This window comes from Grus americana, chromosome 6 (assembly GCF_028858705.1).
Source record: "Grus americana isolate bGruAme1 chromosome 6, bGruAme1.mat, whole genome shotgun sequence".
NCBI classification, from domain to species: domain Eukaryota; kingdom Metazoa; phylum Chordata; class Aves; order Gruiformes; family Gruidae; genus Grus; species Grus americana.
In genome coordinates, this window is record NC_072857.1 from 8,917,614 (window position 1) to 8,941,404 (window position 23,791).

The 23,791-nt window shown below is 38.0% G+C and overlaps 1 protein-coding gene across 6 annotated transcripts in view; it reads right to left on the reverse strand.

Moving 5' to 3' along the window:
- Positions 1 to 22,262, reverse strand: part of SLC35F5 (solute carrier family 35 member F5) — a 37,355-nt gene extending 15,093 nt beyond the window's left edge. For 3 of the 6 annotated variants that reach the window (XR_008577599.1, XR_008577600.1, XM_054829612.1), the window contains exons 1-13: positions 22,177 to 22,262; positions 19,311 to 19,381; positions 17,433 to 17,513; positions 13,399 to 13,540; positions 12,140 to 12,283; positions 9,790 to 9,852; positions 8,183 to 8,264; positions 6,631 to 6,821; positions 4,900 to 4,981; positions 4,037 to 4,124; positions 3,411 to 3,475; positions 2,924 to 3,028; positions 2,281 to 2,440 (exon numbers count right to left, since the gene is read on the reverse strand). Coding sequence is in view for 4 of the 6 variants with exons in the window: in XM_054829612.1 (XP_054685587.1) it covers positions 2,281 to 2,440; positions 2,924 to 3,028; positions 3,411 to 3,475; positions 4,037 to 4,124; positions 4,900 to 4,981; positions 6,631 to 6,821; positions 8,183 to 8,264; positions 9,790 to 9,852; positions 12,140 to 12,283; positions 13,399 to 13,533 (1,115 nt within the window). In the remaining 2 variants the exon portion in view is untranslated. Of the gene's footprint in view, positions 1 to 2,280; positions 2,441 to 2,923; positions 3,029 to 3,410; positions 3,476 to 4,036; positions 4,125 to 4,899; positions 4,982 to 6,630; positions 6,822 to 8,182; positions 8,265 to 9,789; positions 9,853 to 12,139; positions 12,284 to 13,398; positions 13,541 to 17,432; positions 17,514 to 17,580; positions 17,639 to 19,310; positions 19,382 to 21,643; positions 21,929 to 22,176 lie in introns of those variants that run through there. The other 3 variants (XM_054829614.1, XM_054829613.1, XM_054829615.1) reach the window with 3 other exon arrangements.
- Positions 22,263 to 23,791: the final 1,529 nt, after the last annotated feature.

Here is a 23,791-nt window from a genome sequence, read left to right on the forward strand (position 1 = left end):
GAGCAGTCTCGTCCTGAAGGTCTGCACCCTGTGGAAGGGACCCACACTGGAGCAGTTCATGAAGAACTGCAGCCTGTGGGAAGGACTCATGTTGGAGAAGTTCATGGAGGGCTGTCTCTCACGAGGGGGGCTCCACACTGGAGCAGGGGCAGAGTGTGAGGAGTCCTCCCCCTGAGGGGGAACGAGCAGCAGAGACAATGTGTGATGAACTGACCACAACCCCCATTCCCCGTCCCCCTGTGCTGCTGATGGGGAGGAGGTAGAGAAATCAGGAGTGAAGTTGAGCCCAGGAAGAAGGGAGGGGTGGGAGGAAGGTGTTTTAAGATTTGGGTTTATTTCTCATTATTTGACTCTGTTTCCATGGGTAAGAAATTAGATTATTTTATTTTTTTCTTAAGTTGAATCTGTTTTGCCCATGACAGTAATGGGTGAGTGATCTCTCCCTGTCCTTATCTCAACCCACAAGCCTTTTGTTATGTTTTCTCTCCCCTGTCCAGCTGAATAAGGGAGTGATAGAGCAGCTTTGGTGGGCATCTGGCCTCCAGTGACGGTCAACCCAATGCAGTCATAAATGACTAAACCGTACAGAATCCAATGAAAACTTATGAGCAGTTTAAAACAAAACCCAAACCCCACACATCTACCACTACATCATTTAGTTGGCAGTATGTGGTTGGGTGAAGTAAACAAGTAGGTTAGATGATATTCAGTCCCAAAGAAAGAGTAGAGGACCACACTGGACAGGTAAAAGGATGATGTCAGCACAAACTCTGAAATTAGTCCTAGTCCAAAATTCTAGGAAAAAGGAACTGGAAATATAAATAGCTCTAATTGACTGGATTATCATTCTGAGTAATTACACAAATAGCATGTGTATAAAAAAGCGTGTGCACAGCCGTGTACTTAACCCTATGCTACTACTTGATTTTGGGACAAGAGTCAAGTTTGGTGGTTTTGGGTTTTTTTTTGTTTATTTGTTATTTTGCCTATGTTTAAACTTAACCTTTTTACCAACTGATACTGAACTGTAGTCTGATCTTACAGGATGGCATTAACATCACAAAAATATTCCATCAATAAACAGATTAAATTACAAAGGAACATATGCTGCAATGCATTTATAACTAGGACTGGTGTAAGTGTTTGCCAATAAACAAAAAAACATCATGATTAAATTTCCTACACAACTTTAAACTTTATCTGGAAAAAAACAAAACAAAAAAACCCCCCAAAAAATGTTTTCATGGAACTCCACCTAGATCTTTTGTTGTACTATTGCTGCTGAATCTAGGATCGTAGAATTACAGATGTCTCTGTTTCAGAGTAGCTATCCCATGAGGTTTTCCAGTCTCTCTACCAGAGTTGAGAGGCTGCACACCAAGGGTCCTCAGGCAAAAGCTCAAACTGCCACACCTATTCAAAAACTTACCACTGAAACTCACACCCTCCACTGAGCTACCGCATTGCAATGGAAGCGGGCCTCTTTTGGGAAGATCATCTTCAGTGTTTACAGAATAAAATGGGACTTTTCAACTTGTAGAATTTTCTGTTACACCCCTATTTTAACCTAATGCTGGCCCACAAGCAGCTCAGATCCCCGGAACTCTCTCAAGCTGGGAACCTTGACTTACCAAACAGTTCTCTAATAACACTGTCCTTCTAACAGCTACACAAAGGTTTAAGTCTGCTAAAGCTTTTGAGCCATTCAACTACAGGTCTTATGTTCAATCCTCTGTTGCTAACCTATCCAGACTATCATATAATTAAATTGCTAAACAAAAGCTAGGCTAATTTATGAATTGCCATCTCTTCAAGATTAATGCATTCTGATGAGATTTGGCTCATTAAGTCTTTGAAGATTTAAACAAATACGTCAACTACAGAATACTGGATTCTGACTCATATATATCCATCATGCACACGGCCTTGGAAACTGAAGAACTGTTACAACAGAAATTCATGTTCTCCTACTACTACTGCAACTCTGTACCACAAAGTCTTTTTGTCTTAAAATGTTACTTCTAGAATGAGCTAAGCGCACGGTATCTTAATAAATACTACAAGACCACATCGCCTGCTTTTTAAAGTTAGCTGTTGCTCTTAAACAAGACATTATGATATGATGAATGACATCCTCTATCTCAAACTGCAGATACGGACAGCAAAAAGAAAAAAAAAAAAAGGGCAAAAAAATCCTTCCTAGACAATTTGACATCTCAACATTTGAGAACACACGTAAAACAATTTATGTGAAATATATATGAAGCATGCAATACATACCACAACCAGAGGAACTCTGACAGAACTGTTCCAATAAGGCCATTAATGACAATGCACATCCATATTAGTTTATTGGGAAACTCAAATGCTTCAAACCCAGTATAGTGAAGCAGGAAAAACCCTGGCCACAGCAGCAACAGATTAAACAGCCCTACAAAACCTGAGTATAAAAACAGTATTAAGTAAATCACAATAAATATCCTTCAACAGAACTAAAATCTCAGCTAAACTTTGTTATTTTGACAACATGCATACATAAAAGCAGCAACAAAGCGATGTTTTAAATCTTTCAAAGGAAAGGAATATAAGAAACTTTACTTGAAATTCACAAACAACAATTACATCAGATATTTACAGGCTTGAAATTGGAAAAAATTTTAAAAAAATAAAATAAAATTCATTGAGTCAAAGGGGCTGCCTGCATTCCTACAGGTAGTGTCATCTTTCATTGTTAAGACTGTAAACAAGAGACAATTAACACACCCAGTCTCTAAAGTACTCATAACCATGGGAACAATAGGCTTTCTCTGCTTCCTTGGCTTTTCTGAGCCCCTTTACCACTCATATACAGTTCAGTGCCTGAAAACAACAATTTAATCACACACTGAATTAAAACTTTCAGTAGAGTTATTTTTAGTCTTACCAAAGAACATTGGTATGTCAAGTTTATCTTCTCTATCTACTTTCCTTTTTATCATTACTATGTACACAGCATACAGCATTGCTCCTACAAGAGACCAAAGGGAACCTGCAAAGATGAATAAAACCCACGCATTTAAGACATGACAAACCAGAATCAACTCTCCTAAACATACATCTATCGGAGATCAGAGATAAACTGTTACGGAATCCATTACTATATGAAAAGCGTGGAAAAATGCAAAAAGCTCAGAAACATAAACACTTTCCCGATTAAGCTATATACATGGGGGGGCGGGGGTGGGGGGTGGGGGTGTAGGCAAGGGGGGGAATCATCATAAACGTTCAGTTTCAGAATTTGAAACTAAAAAGCCAGATTGTGAAATGTTACATGAGTAAGAAATACACAGTTTGCTAGATGACCTACTTTGTATTGTCAAAAGATGGTACTCATTGCATATTGTAGGATTAAAAAAAAATTGAGTAAATACCTATTGTATCTTTTCCAGCAGATTTCTCAGATCCAGAAAGGTTAACAAGTACCACACCACCAATGCTACCAAAAAAGAAATGCAAAACACTACTTAAATCCATGAAGTTTTTACAAAGACAGAAAAACAGGGAGAGCAAAATACAAAAATACAGTTCTATCTTTAGGTATTTTTAGTTAATCAAAACCCACTTTTGGAAAAGCCAAAAGGAATTCTCTATTGCTAAGGCCTGATCATAAGCTAAAACCAAAACCCCCCACTTTTAGCTTCCTTGAATGATGCACTAGGCATTTAATGAAACAGGCTAACACCACTGAATGTCAAGCCTCTTCCTTTTTCCCATCTACACAACAATCAAGAAACCATAATTAAACAACAAGAAAGTAAGTTCACATCCTTTCAACAGAAACTTGATTAATCTAATTTTACAGGAGCATGAGATTTGGTAATTGTTCATGATATGAAGAAGACTTAATTCACTTGCTCAAATTACCTATGAAACAAGGATTTTTTTAAAAAGCCAAGTATATCATATATTGACACAGATACCACAGGTATAGGAGGTTTAGTTGTCCTCTCACTGTATCAGGGAGTTTTTGACCAAATGTTCTATTCCATTATCTTACCTTAAAATAACAGCTAATAATTTGGACAGGGTAAACCTATCTCCACTGTTACTGGGAAAGACTGCTGCTAAGATTAAAGTAAAAAGCCCTGCAAGAGAAATTAAGAAGAGTTTATACAATCAAGTTTTGCTACTAGTTTGTTCAGAAAACTGCACAGACATTTTCTTCTTTGTATTTTACATACTTAACTACTTGACCTTAGCATGCCTGATTTTAATCAGAACTATTATGAAACTAACACCTTGTGATGTGAATCCTCAGGTGAGCAAACACATGCTCAACTTTGAGAAAGGCCAGACATACTAACAAAATAAACTGCAATAAGCCTGAGAAGTCAGTGAAAAATCACATAATTGTGCTTTTAAAACTGATTTTATAAAATAACAAAAAATTACTCCTCAAAACATGGACTGGCACATAATTTAAATAAAGTTCATATTAGAGCCTTGCATAAAACCTGGAAAGCAAATGATACACTTTATGATATGGTTTAAGTTCTTTACTCCTAAACCCATTTTTTTTAAAAACCAGTAATTAGCAAAACGACTTTACTCTGAATTGTATCTATTTTGATAAAACATTATACCACCTTTCCATCAAACCTATTACACTCATATATCTCTTTAATACACAGACATAACCGCAGAAGTACACACACACCAACTTGAAAATAAAAAGCAGGGGAATTATGAAGATAGCCTAAACTCTTGCAATTACATAATGAAATTTTTAAATGCACATATTCAATGGCTTTAAGCATTACTATTCACCCAAAACCACAGGTACATCATTACACAAGTCCACTGTAACCAAAAATATTTTTATGTTATAAAGAGCATCTCGTGGTGTAAATAAAAACTTACCAGAGGTTGAAGACAAGATATTAACTATGGCAACCTGGGTATCTGACAGAGCTTCTTGGTAAGAAAAATTTGCCAAGAACCACTGGGAGAAAAGAAAAATAATTTTGTGATTATATAGATATCAACAACAGAGTTTAAGTTTCTCAGTGCAATAAAATCCTACTTAAAGAAAAAAACCCAACTATTTATCCAAGAATAAAATCAGAACAAGACTTTTACCTCAAATAGATTTCTAACTTCTATTAAAGCGGCAGGTACATTAAAAGACAACTGGAAAATTAGAACTGGCCCAAACCAACCACATGCAACTACATGCTTAATACTGAAATTACCTATTTCAAAACTTAATAATCATTAAATAATTAAAATGACATTATGATAGCTATTCTATAGTAACTAAAGTTACTTTTAACTTGTTTTGCAAGTGCTTCAAGATGATAACTGCACAAGGGCTGCAAAGAAATTTCAGAGAAACATAGGACATTAAAAAAACCTCGTTAGGCTAACTAGAGTACTTAAAATTGGCACACATCTCCACCCTAAAATGCAAGCATCACTTACATTCAATACCTCAAAAATATTTTGGAAGGATTCATGTCTGTTAATTCCTCCATGAAGGAATAAAACATCAACTGTTTTATCATTTCTTGATTGATATCTCATTAATAAGATCTCAGATATATCCTTAGGGAAGTTACCACTCTCTCTAAAGCCTTAGGTGGAAGTATTTATACAGTCCAAGAAGAAATACATATACATGCCAGTGCTAGCAGTATCCACAAACAGCATAAACAGGATTTGTTTTTAACATGAGGACTCTACCCTAGAAAATCTGTGTGTGTGTGTGTGTGTATATATATATATAAAAATATACTCAGACACACAGGATTTTAAATAATTTTTTAAAAAAGCTATTTCGTCCTTCCAAAATCACTGATGAGTGGCTTATTATTTTATTATTCTCTTGCTGCTGTGTGCGTGTTCTTTACATATTCACACAGAAAATTACATCACCATTTTCTGGTCCATGCATCAACAGTACTCATTTTTCTACTATTATTTACATGTCTAAAGAGCACTGCTTCCTGAGGAAAAGCTGTGGTGGGTCCACAGCACATAACACCTGTTCAGCAATACCAGTGAAGCTACTTCTGGAAAAGCTGTCACTGATTTGCTCTCTACATTTTTACTGTCTCTCAAAAATCATGCCACCATTCTCTCTCTCCACCCCCTTAGAACTGAGGCATAATGCAGAAACACCAGCAAGCAATAGATTTATAAGTAAATCTTGCAGCCCTCCACAGAGCTGAAGGAGAATAACTTCATACTACTGGAGGGCACAATGCCACAGTGAGACATAAGACTATACTCTTTCTGCGATGGCCCAGAAAGAAGTCACAGTGACATTTACCCACTTCATGCAGTCTCACTGCGGCTATTAACAGCAACAACCCCAGATTTTGCAGTACCACACATACCCAACACTGGACAACGTGGCATAAAATCATGACATATCTTAGAACTGACCTTAGAGTTAACTACACACCCAGGACCTCTTTTTATTACCCTCCCTTTAAGAAGTTGCACCTTCATGTCCAGCACGAGGAAAGTTTTACTACTTATATTTATAAAATGAGGCATAAAAAAATACAAGTCATCTAAATACTGTTTTACTATTATTATACAAGTTTTAATTGCATTTATACTTTTCAGAAAGAATGGAGAACATACCACAAAGCAAAAGAAAAAGCTGATTTTTGCTACTTGAGTTGCAGTGAGTTTTCCAACAGTTTTTAATATTGATTCCTGCTCCTTAACTGTTGGATATGACATGCGAGACAACTTTGCTTCCAATGCATGGCTCGATGGGAGTTGTCGAATCTCCATAATATTACTGAACCTTACACGAGGCTTTTTGGGAGCTTAAGAAAGAGAAGAAAAAAAAAGTAAAAGGCTGCATATTATCATTAAACTTTTCAAGCCAACACAATACGCAAATAAAACTATGATGTTCTAATACAGCATTGATTACAATACTTCACAAATAGCAGTTTTTTATGCAAATAGAAGACATGCCCTTATTTTTATTAAGCCAGTATTTTACTATTTGATAGGCCACTAATAAGACAAGGCACAATTACTGTTTTCAATCAGTGCAGTTGTCCACCCACAAAAACTTCACTGAAAAGCACCATCCCTCCTCCCTGTCAAAAAAATCCACATAAGATAACAATGAATTTTTAGGTAGGAATTATTCCGTATTGATAAATGTTACATATAAGGTTTTGTTTAATAAATGTTTAATAGTCAAACAGCCAAAAACTGCACACAACTACACCTAACTGCAAGGACAGTGTTTCATTCAGAGGATGAGAGCGTCCAACAGACCTCAAAGCTTAGCAGAGATCATAAGGTCACTTGCTCATTTAAAATCCACCCACTAACTAATCTGCAAACCATGATATATAATATATATTTATAAGGGTATTGTAAGTATTATTAGTTTCCTGTGTAAAGAAAACATTACACGCTACATATAAATATTAGCCTAATTCAATATGAAACAATACCTAATTTCCTAAAAAAAGTAAAGGGAAAAGCTACAGCTGAAACAACCCTGAAGTGACTGGTGCATGTTATCACAGGACAGCAGAGCCTACCAAAGTGGTTAACAGGTGTCATCTAGAAATTAACAAAGAGACTTTCTCTTTTATAAGCAGGGACTCTTCTGCTGAGGATCAGATAATTGGATTCTTTGACAGGCAACTTTTCTATAATTGTCTGGGACAGTTAGGCCCGTTTCAGCTACTATCACAAGATAGTAAGGCTTAAATAAAATCAGAATGCACATAGACTGTTAAAATTCTTACTTTGACTGCTTTGCTCCTGCTCTAAAAAGGACAATAGCTTGTTTTTCCAGAGGCTGACTCATTGCTGCTGGTCATACAAGCCCAGAAGGAAAGAATCACAAGTACTGAACCCAGTTGGTCCCTTGAGATAAACATAGGCTGGATCTGTAGTGGCCAAGAAAGGTAAACTGAACGATAGGCCTATGTTTTCTCTACCTGAAAGTAAATATATGAGACTGCAATTCATGTAATAAGAGATTTAAGGAAGATTTAAAAAAAAAAAAGGGAAAAAAAAAAAGAGTGGGGAACAAAAAAAAAAAAAGGGGGGGGGGGGGGGCAAGTCCTGCTACACGACAGCAGTTATACCAACAAAGAGGAAAGTAATTCATTCACCAAAGAACTAGCATTTCAGCATTCCAAAAGTCTTTACTCACTTTTCTCTGCATCACTATTATTACTGCCATTTTTTTCAGTTGGCAAATCATGAAACTTTACAGGAACATATAAAGGTTCACTCTGAAATGAATCAGTATAAGTAAAAATACAGTTAAGCAGGATATTTAAATTATAAGCAGTAGGATTCATGTAGCAAATTAGAAAACTACATAAAGAAAAGCGTGGTGAATTAAGTATTACGAGAATCAAATTTAACAAAAGGTGTTTTGCACACAACGGATAGGCTTGTCAAAAATGTTCATATATAATCTATATTTTATGTTAAACATATTGGTAAAAGGCAGTACTCAAAAATAACTGTGTGCTTGTGTATATCCTCATAAACACAATACTCATCCCCAGAAAATTTAAACCTACTCATTTAAAATTAAAAAATAACTCATCAAAATCACAGACATTTCATTAGATCTATAGCTTCTGTCCAAATGATAAACTAGAAACATAAAATACACAATACATATACAAAAATGAATATATACTTATTTTCCTCCCATGACCCTAAAAGCTCATGAACTAGAACCAAAAGTCAAAAAACTTAGGCAGTTAGCAGAAGTTTTAATTGCTTAAAATACTTCCAACGAGACAAGTTTTAAGCTGCTTGTTTAAATTAAATTAATAAACTGTAAGAGTGAAGTAATAAAAAAAGATCTGGTAGCTGCACTTTCATTAGACTCCTTGTTTAGGACCAGATTTTTTGTGGATGTTTACATTAATGCAAAATTGTCCAAGGTTAACAATGAATCCTGCTTCTACAGTCACATGATCTTAATGAATTGAGCAGATTAAGAAGATTTTATTCTTTAATGTAGATAAAGTTGGGAAAAAACAAACAATGAAGAATACCTCTGAAAAACCTCTTTTCAACTCCCTATTCAGTATAAAATATGTGTATGGTAGTTTGTCAACACTCAATTGCCTCCCTCTGCTCTGTTACAAAGATGGTGCAAACTTTGAAAAAGTTCTGTGTTTTGGATACATTTCTGCATGTGGCCTCTGATTTAGGTATGCAGATTAAGCAGCAATCTGTGATCAACAGGGGTATAACAAACCGTCATTTATGGATGATGAAAATCACTACAAAAATGCCATCTGGTAATGCAGCTTATCAGCAGAATACCAGTACTGACATTTGGTTCAGTAAATAGCAGTCACTCTGTCCACTGGAAGGAAGAAGGCTGTCCATTTCTCTTTCAAAATGCAATGCAGGCTCACAGCATACAACCTAGTCAACTAACTGAATGACTCCATTGTGCATTTTAGTCTTGAAAACTGTTTGGCTTTACCACTAGCCCTCCATGTTTATGCTTTGGCAGTTATTGAGCTGAATACGTAAAGGTTTCCTTTGTAGGGCATAAATATTTCTTTCACAAAGTACTACAGAAACATTCAAGTGTTTTATTGTGCTGAGAACCTGTATTTCTCATAAAAAGCAACACCGTTATTTGCAGCACTTATTACTAATATGTTATCAATCCCCTTTGCCAAAAACTATTACATTTAAGACTGCCATTTTTAAAAACAAGAAGTAAGGATAATGGTATAATGTTACTACAAAGTATTGACCTTCACAAATTAAGGTACTTACCAGAGAACTGTTTACAGTGTTATCTGTTGTACAAGCAGCAAAATAACCTTCGGCATCTGCAAACTAATTAAGAGAACCTTAAATGTAATCATCTATCAAGGCAGAGTTATTATTAACTGTAATTTTTTTGAGAACAAGTTTTTTAATGCCTTCTTCCATAATTCTAATTCCCTCTCCTCCTCCAGCCCTCCTCCTGAAGAAACAATAGGGCTTAGACGTTCCGTAAATAATTTCAGTAATTCCCCATACCTCTTGGAGAACCCCACTGAACTCAACTACCCAGGTATCAACACAGAATCAGGCTGTTAGAATGTCAAAACCTGTAAAGTTCAGTCTTAGCGAGATGTGCTTCACTAAATTATTGTGCATGTATTAACAAGCCTCATTTCTTCATTTTATTGAGGCAAAGTTCCTTTGCATAAAAACCTGGAACTCTGCCTTAGTTTTAACAAGACTTAAATTAGGATGAGGTCAAGTACCATTTTTCTTCTTCCATTCTGCATCTTAACAAGCACTGCTATCCCTGTTCCCTGACCTGCAGCTTGCTGTTCCACCATGCTGGTAAGAAATCTATTAAGCAAAGCCTCTAATGTAGAAGAGGGCTTGAAACTAAGGTATGAGTGTTTACCTAAGCAATCATTTTTGAAATAAAAATCTATAAATGTGTAATTTTTGTGCCAGATTAATACACACAAGACATTTTAAAAGCACTTGTAAGAATTATACAGTTGAATATTTAACAAAACTCCTTAGGGGGGAAAAAAAGGTTAAAAACAACAAACTTACTTCTGACTGCACACCACAGTCCTGTCTCTGCACTGCTCTTTTGAAATATGCTAACATCAAAAGTAATGGGTATTTCCTACAATTATTTAAAAAAATTACTTTTTCTAGGATTAGAAAGAAAAAAAAAATAGTGAGATTCCAGTAGTGGTACCATGACTGCTGCACATCGATGTGACAGACAGCACTCTTACTCATGGCTGTCCAGTTCCTATGAGTTCATATTACCTCTTTCTTTGACACTGCCTAAGATTCAGTTGGTCATTATAACCACTACAATTCACACTAGGCAACAGCCCCTTATTCTACTCATTCGCTCAGATTAATACATTTAATTGGTATAATTGCTCTGTACAACTAATCATCCTTTAGCGCTTTCATCATTCTTATTTTCATTACTGCTAGTAAAAAGTCTGTAAATTCTGTTTCCTGATGATCTTATGAAGATCCTGAACAGCATCAAGTCTAACATATGCCATACTATGCACAGACATTTGGTATTAAAGGCTAACCTACCAAAAATTATTTCAAGATATCAGCCAACTCAAAATGTTCTGTGTTTAACATATCGGGGTTTTTTAAAACAAAAGGCTTAGGTTTTTGGGGTGTTTTGTTGTTTTGGGTTTTTTTTAAATAAAACTTATTTGGCTTAACACCATGTAACACTTCAGTTATTTAAGTATGTTACATCTACAACTGTCACTATCAGTGAAGTCTAATATATCCAGAAGAACTGAAATCAGTTCCTCTCATACAAGCTATTTTCTATAAAGACATGTTGATCAACAGCATGTTCTTGGATCACCTTTTCTGTTATTTTAATGAGAGATTAATATCAGGCCAAATGCCTTACTGCTTCCTGAGTCCTGCTGTTCAGCATTCTAAAACACTGGCACAGAACAAGCGCTCTTCCTGGCATTTCTAATTTCCTTGGAAAAAACCTGCGTATTTCTGTAATATGACAGTAATTTTAGACTAGCACAAACTATGCCTAGTTCTAGAATGGGCAACAGAAAGTCACTCGTGCATAAAGGTTATCAAAATACAATATTAACAACAACAAAAGCATAATTCTACCACCTTTCCTAAATACAACTTTTAAAACCTCAAAACCTCTTAGCAAACAGTTCATAGCTCTGCCAGAGACAAAAAGTCAGTAATAAAAATCAACTACAAAGTTCAAATACTGTTTCCATTGGTTACAGATGCTGGGGAAATAAAAGGGAACCAACAGTGGAGAAGCTCATAAAGTTCTTCTTAAAAAGATTTATCCTCTGCAACTGTCCAAGATAAAATACCAGGCTAGATGGGCCAGCAGTCTGGACCAGCAGAGCATTTCTTATGATTCCTGACACATTTCATATTGCTTTTTCTTTTCTCTCCTTCCTCTCCCAAGACTACTATTGCAATTGCCATGTCTGCCTGTGCTGTGATTGTTTATAACTGCTTTTCTGAAAGCACTATTTCACAAATATGTAAACTTTGCATTTCTCTAGTCCCTATCTTGAGTTTTTTTCTGTACAAACTTCAAAAATATCAAAACATTTATAAAGTTAAAAATACTTACAAAAGCTGCATGCCTTCCACGAAACCCACGAGTACACTGTTGCCTCCACGGTTTCCAAACAATAAATCCCAAGAGGTATAGAACAAACATGGATGTTTTTGCAAATGTACTGAAAAAAGGTTTGTTGTACTTTGTAAAAACATACTGTGGAAAGAAAATAATTGCAGTATCCAAAATTACCAACTAGGTGAGAATTCACAAAATGAATGAACAGGCTTAAGTATATAGTCCAGAACAGTCTGGTTCCCAAAATGACAGTGCTGCGAGTATTGGCATGTATGACCAAAAGACACAAGTGGCCCCACCTATTCTGGGGGTACCCTTGCCCAAGCTATCTTAAATGCCAACAAGAAGGCACTAAACTATTTTGTAAGCTACAATGCCGCCAGAGAAAAGCACCTTATTACTTGTATCTAACCAAGCAACATATTGATATGCCACTGAACTCAAATAGGACCGAAAATACATTTACATACAAATATTTTCTAAATGAAAGACCACTTTTATAAGCAATAACACCATAATCACAAATTAGAGAAGATTACTTTGATTAAGTAACATTTCAGTAGCAACAGTGATTCCATCAGGTCATTGGAAAAAATGTTTTATAAATAGCATGTTAAGCACAAACATTTCTATATGCTTCTATATATCAAAAGTGATACAGAACATAACTTGACAGTTCAGAAACCTGAATGTGACAAGAACTTATTAAAAACTCAATTTCAATTACCAAAGCGGTTTTAAGTCCTAAAACTTAACCTGCAGTAAATACCAGATCAATTTGAAGATGGTGAATATATGAACTAGATTATGACAAACTTGTCTGCAATTATAGGGCTTAACTCCCATGACCCTAGTTGCTGGTCCGAGACTTCTACATGTCCTGAACTATAACCTACTGTACCACCTAGCCTGCAATATTACAGCTCATTTACTATTTCTTGGGAAACATATGGGTGTTTTTTTAATCAAATGAACTCCCTAATTACGGTACAGTTAGGAGCTTATGTTGTTTAATCTTAAGACCATCAATAACACCTTCTGTCTTGAAAACAGCAGTCACCAAGTTGAGCTTGTTCGTAACTTTTAGTGGACACAGTTAGTTCACTAACTCAAAGGATATCGTCTTGCCCGTACTGAAAACCTGGTTAAACATTACACTACAACACTCACTGAGTGAGTGACCGTGTTCCTGCTGCATCTTTCTCTTAAAAGGGCTTTCATTTTCCTTTTAGGATGCATGGAACAATACTTACAGAAGTGAGTTCTGAAGAGGCAACCCATATCACGTCAACGAGGAGAAGAATGACAATTCCTAGAGCCATTCGTCTACGCTGAGTGGATGAACTGCTCTGGGAGCTCATTCGATTCATGATAAAAACCCACACCATTTGTAACCTATTCAAGATTGATAAAGGAATAAACCCCAAAAGATTACAAACAGTGACAAAAAACCCCACCAAAACAAAGAAAAGAAAAACAGCGGGGGCAAAGCGTTTCATATGTATGAAATAGACCTAACATGCCAGGAAACACACACTTATGTTTATTAAAAAGCAATCTTTGACAGATCTGGCATGAGATTTTCAGACACATTAGCAGCAATTAGAAAATAAATCTAGATTTTTCAAGAATTTATCAACTGTTGTATCACTGAACTAAGCAAAAGTAGATAAAACATACAATGCCTTTTTTTTTTTAATTTCTATGCTACATGTTCTGCAAAATTTGAAACCACTACGTTTTGGTAAATTCACATACTCTAAGCTGACAGTAGAAATTAGTTTGATGTGTTGTGTCAAATACAATTCTACTAAAGGTAGTCAGAAACATGTTTAAACTTAAGCATTCAGTAAACATTTCTGAAGACATTGCAATACATTTGGGTAAGTTACAATCCCTCAACACATACAGCTTTTGTGGGAAAAAAACCCCAAGAATATTTAATTGTAAACTTACCAAATTAGATTACGCATGCACTTGAACTCAAAAAATGTATATATCTATTTGGTAATTTATGAAATACAGGCATGCATCAATTCTAGTGAAAACCTATCAAGTTAAGAGTAAGTATACAATATATGCAACAGAAAGCTTTGCCTATTAAAAAACCTCAAAACATTGATAATGATTTTGACTGTGCCCCAATACATTACACATAGGAATAATCAATTAAGAACACTTCACATTCTTAGAAATCAAAACTACAGCAGTAAACTAGATTTAAGCTTGTCATCTAGTACAAAACTCAGGCAGACTTGCCAGAAATTACAGCATAAACAAATTCAAATTTTGACACACACAAACCTATTTTCCTTTTCATATACACGCCTCATAGCTCCTAGAAGTCTTTGTTCAAGGTAGTAATAGAAAGACCTCAATTTAAGCAATTCTAGTGAATTATCAGAAAAGCACAGCTGGGTTTAAACGTTTATAGCCAACTGCTTTTACATACTGGAAAAGGAAGAGTATACCTCTCAACAGAAAATTCTGAAGATATGGCTTGAGCTGAAAAAATTCCTATTAGGAAGAAGACTATTTGCAGTTAAAACATTAAAATTTATGCAGGAGATGAGCTCTACAGCAGTGTGTAAATAGATCATGACCAACTTGCTTTCCTTTTCTTTCAGTAGGCAGAATACTTCTGCTCTATTCAATGCACAGAGTAAACACAAGAGAACAGAACTGATATTGTTTGGGTTGGTCAAAACTGTGGTACACTGTGACTTTAGAGGGCTTGCCTTTGCACAACTTACACTAAAAATAAGTATTAACATTACTGAAAACACTAAAGTTAAGAGATCACTAAAGTACTTTCCAAAAAATAAGAAAGGCAAGGCAAACAAGCTTGTGTTTTAAAAATGTTGTGTTTTAACTCAAAAAGATTCACTGGACCTGCTCCAAACAAGTGCTAATCACGAGCATATCAGACCTACAAGCATTTTTATATCCAACTAATGCTACTAGAAGGGGATTCAGATTTGAGATACAGCTTTACGACCACCTGTTAGAAGATCTAAATATAGGAAAACCTTCAATTTTATGGTTAAAAAGCTTCAAATACAAGTGACAGAGACTGATGTCTCATTCATTGGTCTACTCATACCAGAATCTTTTAAATACTTTCTAAGGAACCTCAGTAAGATATGCATATGTTAGTTCTATGATTAACACTTATTTATGTATGTATTTTAAGAACCAATTTATTAAGAGTTAATTTGCTACAGAATACATAACATACCTTGCTATTTATCATCATAGACTCAAACACTCACTACCTTTGAGAGAATTCCTTGAGGAACTGAAATCCAATTCACCTTTATGGAGCAAATCCTGACTCTCCCAGTAAATAGAGGTGATCACCTTTGCTAATACAGTTTGGTGAATTTAAATTACACTTTGTTTTTTCCACACATGTTAACATACAAATACTTACTGCCTTTTCATTATTTATAAATTATTTATGAAGACAGTGCCACAATGTCTTCAGTGAGGAAGCTACAGGATTTCTTTTTTCCAGACTAGTCTATTCCTAAGATTAATAATTTAAATGCCTAGATATGCAGAAGTGCATTTCAGATCACTACACTGTTTCCTGTCTGTGACTCATGCCTCTCCTTTGTAATACAGTCTCTGCCATGTTCAAATCTTGCCATTTTTCCTCCATTTCTCAAAGGGCTTCTTTCCAAAGAAAAATAAACAGGCACAGTTCCTGAAGTATAATTATACCACTGGATCTATGCTGAAATATTCCATGTGTGGGCATCAGTTCTGGATAATTGTTCCGCTTTTCTGATAAAATGGTTGGATTCACAAAAGAAAGCAGAAGTCTGTAAGCAGGGAGGGGCAAAGACATGAAAGACTCAGCAAGGAATGGCAGTTTTTATTTCATACAGAATAAAGGAAAAAACATTTGTTCTCAAAGAGAGAATAAACAGGGATATTATCTTAAACTTGAGTAAGCTAGCAGAAAGGTTTTCGTGCTTGAAAGCTTATAAGGGTTTTTTCAGTTTTTATGAATTGGTCTAATAGATACTACATATTATACTCTAAAAACTTTGCCTCCATTTTATTATGACTAATAGACTGCAAGCCATTATATTAAGTTATATTATATATAGCCTACAGATTGCTCGTGTATTTACGTAATATAAAGCAAAAATGGAAGCCAAGCACAAAAGAGTTCCAAAGGAGCTAGAAGAAATCTCATTCCTTGTCAGGCTACAGCACGACATGTGAAGTGGTAAGGTATACCAGAAATGGAAAACACTCCAGCCTTCCACCAGTTATGTGCTACAGGTAGGAGGGGGAGAGGTAGCTGGAGACAGGAAGGAATCACAATAGCCTGATCAATTTGACATCCCTACATCACATGCTTGCATTCCTAGCTCTTCTGTTCTTGCAACAAATTGTTCCAAAGCTCATAGCACATACATGTTGTGCATAGAGATCATGCCCATTAGAATCATAGAATCGTTTCGGTTAGAAAAGACCTTTAAGATCATCAAGACCAACCATTAATGTAGCACTGCCTGTAGCATTCTGTAGTTACTTTATATTGTACTCGTCTACATTAGGCTTGTACAAATCCCTTGCTTTAAGATCCCTCAGCACGAGGGAAGTAAAGCATGATAAAATACCTAGTACTTCCTAGATAAGAGGTTACATATGAAGGTATTCCAAATATAAGCACATGTTGCACAATTTCTTTTCTGCCTATGATAAGAATATTTTAAAACTCTAATTAAAAAGCTCATACTTGTGTCTTGGAAGTTTTTTATATGTTACAGTAATAGCAGCTATTACTTTCTCATCTGACTGCAAGGTGTCTGTTTAGCACTTCTGTGTGCCTAATACAGCCCTTTGCTTGGTTTTTCCATAACAAGGAAAAAAAGCTTAAGAAGAAAGGGTGACTACAAAGTCTTATCATGCAGCAAGATGCACCTTCAAGCTAGCAGCTGACTAAAAAAAATTACGAAGTGGCAATACTAAAATGCCTGTAATGTTCAGCAGAAAACCAGAACCCTATTAAAACTTAGTATGTAAGTTTTTGGACAGAATTAATACCTGTAAAACTTCACACAGAATGTGAAGACAGATGGAAACTACTATTTTGAGAAGTTTTAGACAGACACATTATCCCACTTACTGACAAAGCCTCGGTACTCACAAACTTGTAATGAAATACAATTCCACACATTTCTTTATAGTTTGTTTCTGTACATTGACAGCAGCATGCTCTGACAAAAATGAACATAGAAAGAATAAGATTTACTTTTCTCATACATACCTTCTACAATAACTGTAAAAAAACAAACAAAAAAAGCTGGCTAATAAACTTCACACATCATGTCAAAGTGAAGATAGGCTCCTAAAAAGAAAAGACAAAAAACCCCAAAGTTTGAAAAATTGCGTGCATGTGTGTATTATACACTTACCTTTGCCAAGTATTTTCTAAAATTTCAAGTTCAACGAGTATCTACCACAGCTCAAGTCCTAAATGTTAGGGATATACAGATATAAAAACTTACATAAAACTTTTTCCTTTTAATTTTAAACTCAGATCCTATAAAAACATTCAACAAAACCCATTTTAAAATGGTTATATAGGGAAAGAAACATTATACATAAGGGCCTTCAGGAAAAAAACGTCTATCAGACATATCGTAAATCCATCTAATCTGCAACTGTTTGCAAATCCAGATGTTGACAAGTGTATGGTGCTCCAGAAGAAGGCACAAAAAACCTGGAATTGACAATCAAGAATAAAGCCGTAGGTTTTATTGCCCAGAAGTGCTGGAATTTTCTAAAAATTTTCTTACTCATGTGAAACTTTATTAAACACTGGTTTAACAATATCCTGTATGAACAGGAGCCATACCCTGTATTAATGAGTCACAAATTAGTGCATAAAACAGAGGTAGCAGTAAGGGCAAAACTAAATGTTCACCCTAAATTTTGCCTTTGATTACCCATCAAGCATGGCTAAAAGTTTATAAACTGTGAATAGGAGGCAAAAGTCAAACTTATGCTTTCCACTTATATCAAATTAGGTTAAGAGATAGACTATAAAGATGGACCACACAAGCCTATGATTCAGCCTCCGCTGAACTCATCAAGATTTAGACACCGCTTAGCATCCACCAAGTTCAAGTCCTTTACTACACAGTTTGCCAAATTACTGTAAGTGGTTAAAAAAAAAAAATGAAGATGTAGTTTTAAAACACAGGCATGTGGTTATCCACCTTGCATACCACAAAGTCTACGCTCACTGTAGATCCTGAACACCTATTTAGTTCAGGGCCCTCACATACAAACAGTAGCTGCTGGTCATATTTTTCTCACACTACCAACCTAATTAGAGATTAAGATCAGTATTACAGATAACCAAGACTTAAACCAGAAAACTTTTATTCACATAAAGCTCAAACGGTTTGTGCGTGCTAATTTAGGCACCCAAAATATAACAATAAAAAAATATAAAGCAAAAAAGATGCTTAAAAATTCCTCTCTCCATGCACACTAAGCCAAATATCACTAAGAGAAAGTTGCTTACTTTCAGCCTCTACTTAATCCATATTAGCTATACTCAAGTAACCAGGTGCAGAACTTGTCCCTAAATTCAGTTATCATGCAAGACATATATCTTACCCTCTATCAGCATGCAAGATCTGCTGTGGGTTGTGGTCCTGACTGGATCTGATCACACAGAACCTTGTTCAATGCTTATTACCAATAATTAACCCACTTCAGGATAAGGATAAAAGTTCAGCATATTAATATAACATCTCACACCTAAAATGAGAACTGTACAAGACAATTCTCTGGAAGAGCACAGCTTCACCCTTACAAAACATTTAATTAAATCAAGTGCACAGAGTGATCATAAATTTAAGCCACCAGAAGACATATAGACCGAAATATAAATGATGGTATAAAAGTAAATACAATATTCTACCCTATTAAATATAACAGCAACTTCAGTGTATGTTTGCTTTTTGTTTCCATTATAAGGAAATAAAAGTTATACCATGTGAAAAGCATATTTAATGTACCAGCTGAAATTTCACATTTGAAGGAATATTAATTTAAAAGGCATTTCTTAATATCATTATAATGTTCAGCAAATAGCATGGAGATCTTTTTAAGTCTTTCTTATTTTATTTACCATTTTAACAGTGTTAGAGTTGGAGCTGTCATCTTGTGGAACCATTTTTCAGCCAGTTACATGAAGATCTTCTGCAAAAACCAATGAAAAAGAATTAAAGTTCCTCGTCGTGACACTGTATTTTGTTTTTAAAATACTACAGTATCCTAGATCACTTAACCACTTTAATTTATGATGCACAAAAAGGTAAAAAAATAGTCTCACTACATAGTCTACAATGTATGTTCGCCTAGCTGATTACGCTAAAGCCAACATGCTCAATAGCCTGTCCAGTTCTGCTGTTCTGAACATGCAATAAATACATTCTGTCCTCAGTAGTCACAACTCTACCACTGACACTTCCTGTGCAATCTTATTTCTATAGCACTAAATGTTTCTTTGTGCAGATTATCACTTTTTTCACATTAAAAGTTCAAACCTAAATGAGAAAATTATATGAAGTTCACAAAATATCAAGTAACCTTTAATACATTGACAATTAGGGAAGAGAGCCTTATGAGTAAGAGAACTCCCAAATTATTGCAAAACAGGAGTATTGCCACTAGCTGTTCTATGAGGAACTCACCCTCAAAACAAAATGCATCATAACAAGAATAACAAGAGACCCAGAACAGCAGCTCAGTCACAAACCATGGTGCAAATCAACTTGAAATTCTTCCTTGTATTTACTCAAGATTATTTCACACACAATTTGAAAGACAACATACCAAGATAAGGTTTGCACACAGAAGAAATGGTTTTAGTTTTTCCAGTTATACCGGCTGCTCCAATAATACAAGTTCTGGGATATAACACCCCCTCCCCTTAACATGTATGTCATCAAGTGATTCTCATTTCATATTTGATCCCTTTCAAGATAAGATAAACAGAGACATTGCTTTGACTCTAACCAGAAAAAAAGCTGAAAGTGACATTTTACACTCATCCTTCTAAATTTGGAAATGTACATTAAAACAATGTTCATTTAACACAACTTTGACCTCCCCTCAACTTTCAAGGGGTATCACGGGATGAGAGCAAAAGCAAGAATCCTCACAAGAGATGGAAAGGTGAGCCTTATGCAACATAACAATTATATTCACTACAGCCCTGTAAGCTTCACTCAAGGGAAGTTTCCTGTAAAATCTGTTGAATACAGTGAAACAAACGACCCAAAAAAAAGAAACTGAAGCCAAGTTTTCCATGCCAGTACTGAGTACTGCAAGTAAACATCACTGTTCCTAGCCAAATAAAAAGTTATACAAGACCAAAATTTGCACAGAAAACACATCAATTTTAGTACCAAAAAAAGAGAATTTAGCTTAACATAAAGGGACATTTTAGGAATTTGGCAGTGCACAATGTAACAGTCATAGTAGCAAACTGTCATGGCACAGTTGGATTCTGGTATCTAAGAAATAAGAGGAACACTTGAAAGTTTCCTATTCAGCACTTACTCAAAATTAATGAAACAAAGTTTCAAACATTTTCTTATACAAAAATAGTAATGCAGAATATTAATCTACTGCATACTTATGAGTCTTTACCAGCTACCAGAGTATCTAACGATGTAATTTTCAGGTTCATTCATAGAGCATCCCAGCGTGACTACAACCCTGCTGGACATGAACATCTGTGACCACACTGAATTAGAAACATACTAGTTTCAGGTTAGCAGAGTGAAAGTTGACAAGTGGTATTGACATTGCCCTCCTTCCTACCCTCTTCCAATAACACTGGAAAAAAAAAACCTTAAATGTCAGGCTGCCAAGGCCTCCAAGTGTTACCATGTACAGAGCAATCTTTTAGCCACTAGTGGCTACACGTTTAATATTAGCTAAGAATTACAAGTGACATCCATTTCACATGCTACCCATCTAATCTTGTCTAGTGCAAGATCTAAACATATCACGCTTTGTCACAGGATAAACAGCCACAGATAAGAACAAGCACAGCAGCCTTCAAAACTGCACGTCACTCTCTATTGCATCTGAAAGCTGAGCCTTCCAGGCATGCTAGAAATCGGCAAAATCACCGCGTTCAGAAACGCGCTCTCAGAGTGAATGGGGGCTTCTCCTTCCTTCCTTCCTGCCCGCAGATATCTTTGGGAAAAGTAACAGGAACAAAGAGAAGGAAATGAGTAAATCTCCTTAACGCACTCAGAAAAAGTAGATGCCTGAGGAAAAAGAAATATGGCTCGAGCCCTGGGGATCACAGGGGAGGAAGAAGGAGTATCCGTCCTGCACTCGAACGTAAAACAAACACTGGAGACCGCAGTCGGGGAGACGCAGCCCTAGGAGAGGGAAGCTCGAACCCCCCTCGCACCTCAGGCGAGGCAGGACAGAGCTCGTCACCTGCCAGCTCGCTCCCGGGAAAGCGGAATCCCTCCACACACATCCCCGCCTTCCCCGGGCAGGGCGGGCGCACTCGGCTGGCTGAGGCGGGGAGAGGAAAGCGCTTTCTCCAACACCGCCGACACAAGTGTGCGCGGGATGGGGCCGAGGTCCGGCAGACGGAAAGGAGGGAGCGACACAGGCTGCCTCCGACCACCGCTGGACGCCGGCAACGGCCGCCGAGAGACTGGTTACAGACCCGGGCGCACCGCCGCGGCACTCCCCCGCCCGGCACGGGTAGGCGCGGCCCACCCGCCCACGCACGACGTGAGGGGACAAAGTTCTCCGCCCAAAGCGAGGCGGGCCGCGGTCTCGCCCCCCTCAGCCCTGCGGGCCGGGGCAGGCGAGGCCTCCTGCCCGCGACGCCCCCGGCGACGGCTGAACAGGCGCGGCGGGGCTGAGGGGGCAGCAGCCGCGGAACGCGCGGCCCGCCTCCCGCCGCGCACAGCCGCTTGAGACTTGCCGCGGCCCCGTCCCCGCGACAGCGGCGGTACCTGAGGCCGCGAAGGGGCCCGGAGCTCCGTCCGGCGGCAGCACCGCCCGCTTCCCGTCCTCTCCCGTCCCGCCCCTCCCCTCCGTCCCGCCCGCCCTCTAAGATGGTGGCGTGCGCGAGCGGTGGCAGCTACGCCGCGCGTCGAGAATCCATCCCCGAGGCCGCGAGCGAGCGACCGCCGGCCCCGCCCCGCCCGCAGGCCAGCCCCATCGAGCCGCTCGGCCAGCCGCTCGCCGCTCCTGCCCCCCCCCCCCCCCCCCCCCGGCCCTCAGCGGGCGGGCGGGACCGCGGCGGGAGTTTCCGCTGCGCGGCCTGGCACCGGAGGGCGGTTCGGGGGTTGCTGAGACGGCGGTTCTCTCTCCCTTTCCCTTCCCTCTATTCAGACACTGAGCCTAAAGGTTTCGGCGTGTAAAGGCTTGAGGTGCCTGCACTGCGGTGTAGCTGGTAGCGGCCGCTGGCCCCACGGGGACAGGCAGCAGCCAGGGCCGCGAGGAGGCGGAACGCAGCTTTACTTCATTTCTCACTTGAAAACACTGCGTGCCGCCGCCGGCCGGGCCGGTGCTGGGCTCGCCTCCGGAGGGGGGGCAGCTGAGGGCCGCGCCTGCACGGGCAGCCGCGGAGCCCTGCCCGAAGGCGGGTGGGGGGCGGCCGGGGGGAGTGAGGGACCCCGAGTCGCTGCTCCTTACAATGGTGAAAAGCCGCCAGTGGGCAGGGAAAAAGTGTCGTAAAGCCGAGCTTTTTCTCGTTTCATCAGGAACGTGGGTATCCCCCGGCGGTGGGGCAGTTATGCCTTGGCTCCGGGGGAGCAGTGCTGGCTGCGGCTTGTGGCGCAGCCGCGGCTGTTCCGTCTAGATCGGCCGTGGGTAGAGTAACTGATAGAGAAGAATTTCTTTGTGATAGGCGAGCCATCTCCTCGCGTTTGTACAGTCTCTTTCAAAGCAGTGAGATAAGCAAATCGAAAAAGAAAGAAACCAAAAGATGGAGGCACAGAGAAGGCAGAGGAAGAGAGCACGAGCTGAAGAACTAGAGATGGAGAAGTGGGATGGAGCTTGAAACTAGGCTGTCGAAAAGGGGGAAGAAAGAAAAACCAAAGTGAGCAAGACCCTTGAGAAATGTCCTAAAATACAGTGAGATGGTGGAATCTTTGTTTCATAGTTACCGTAATCTTTACACTCTGCGATATGAAATCTCACAGGACTGCGAAGTGGTGGCAACTAATTAAATTCTCAAAATAGATGACTGCTTTGCTATCAACACAGTTTTAATACATAAAAAAGTGAAATTGCATAGAAGTATAGGGTACATTAAAGGAGAGTTACCTTAATTTCATTTTGAGATGCAGAAGTTAGTTACTAACAAAGCTGTAAACGGAAATATTAGGCAAACCTCAAATCTACCAAAAATAGTGATTAAAATAAACTAGCATAGGCTTTGATGAAATTGCAAAATCAGGTTCTGGTCTGGTTTCTGTTTTGTAGTCCACATTACCTCTTTGTAATCAACTCAGCATTGATTAGCATTTAAGAACTGAGCTTATAATACCAACCCAAAGATAACCAATGGTGTATGTAATGTGTTGCAGATTATTCAGTTGTCACCTGCTAACAGAAACGCAT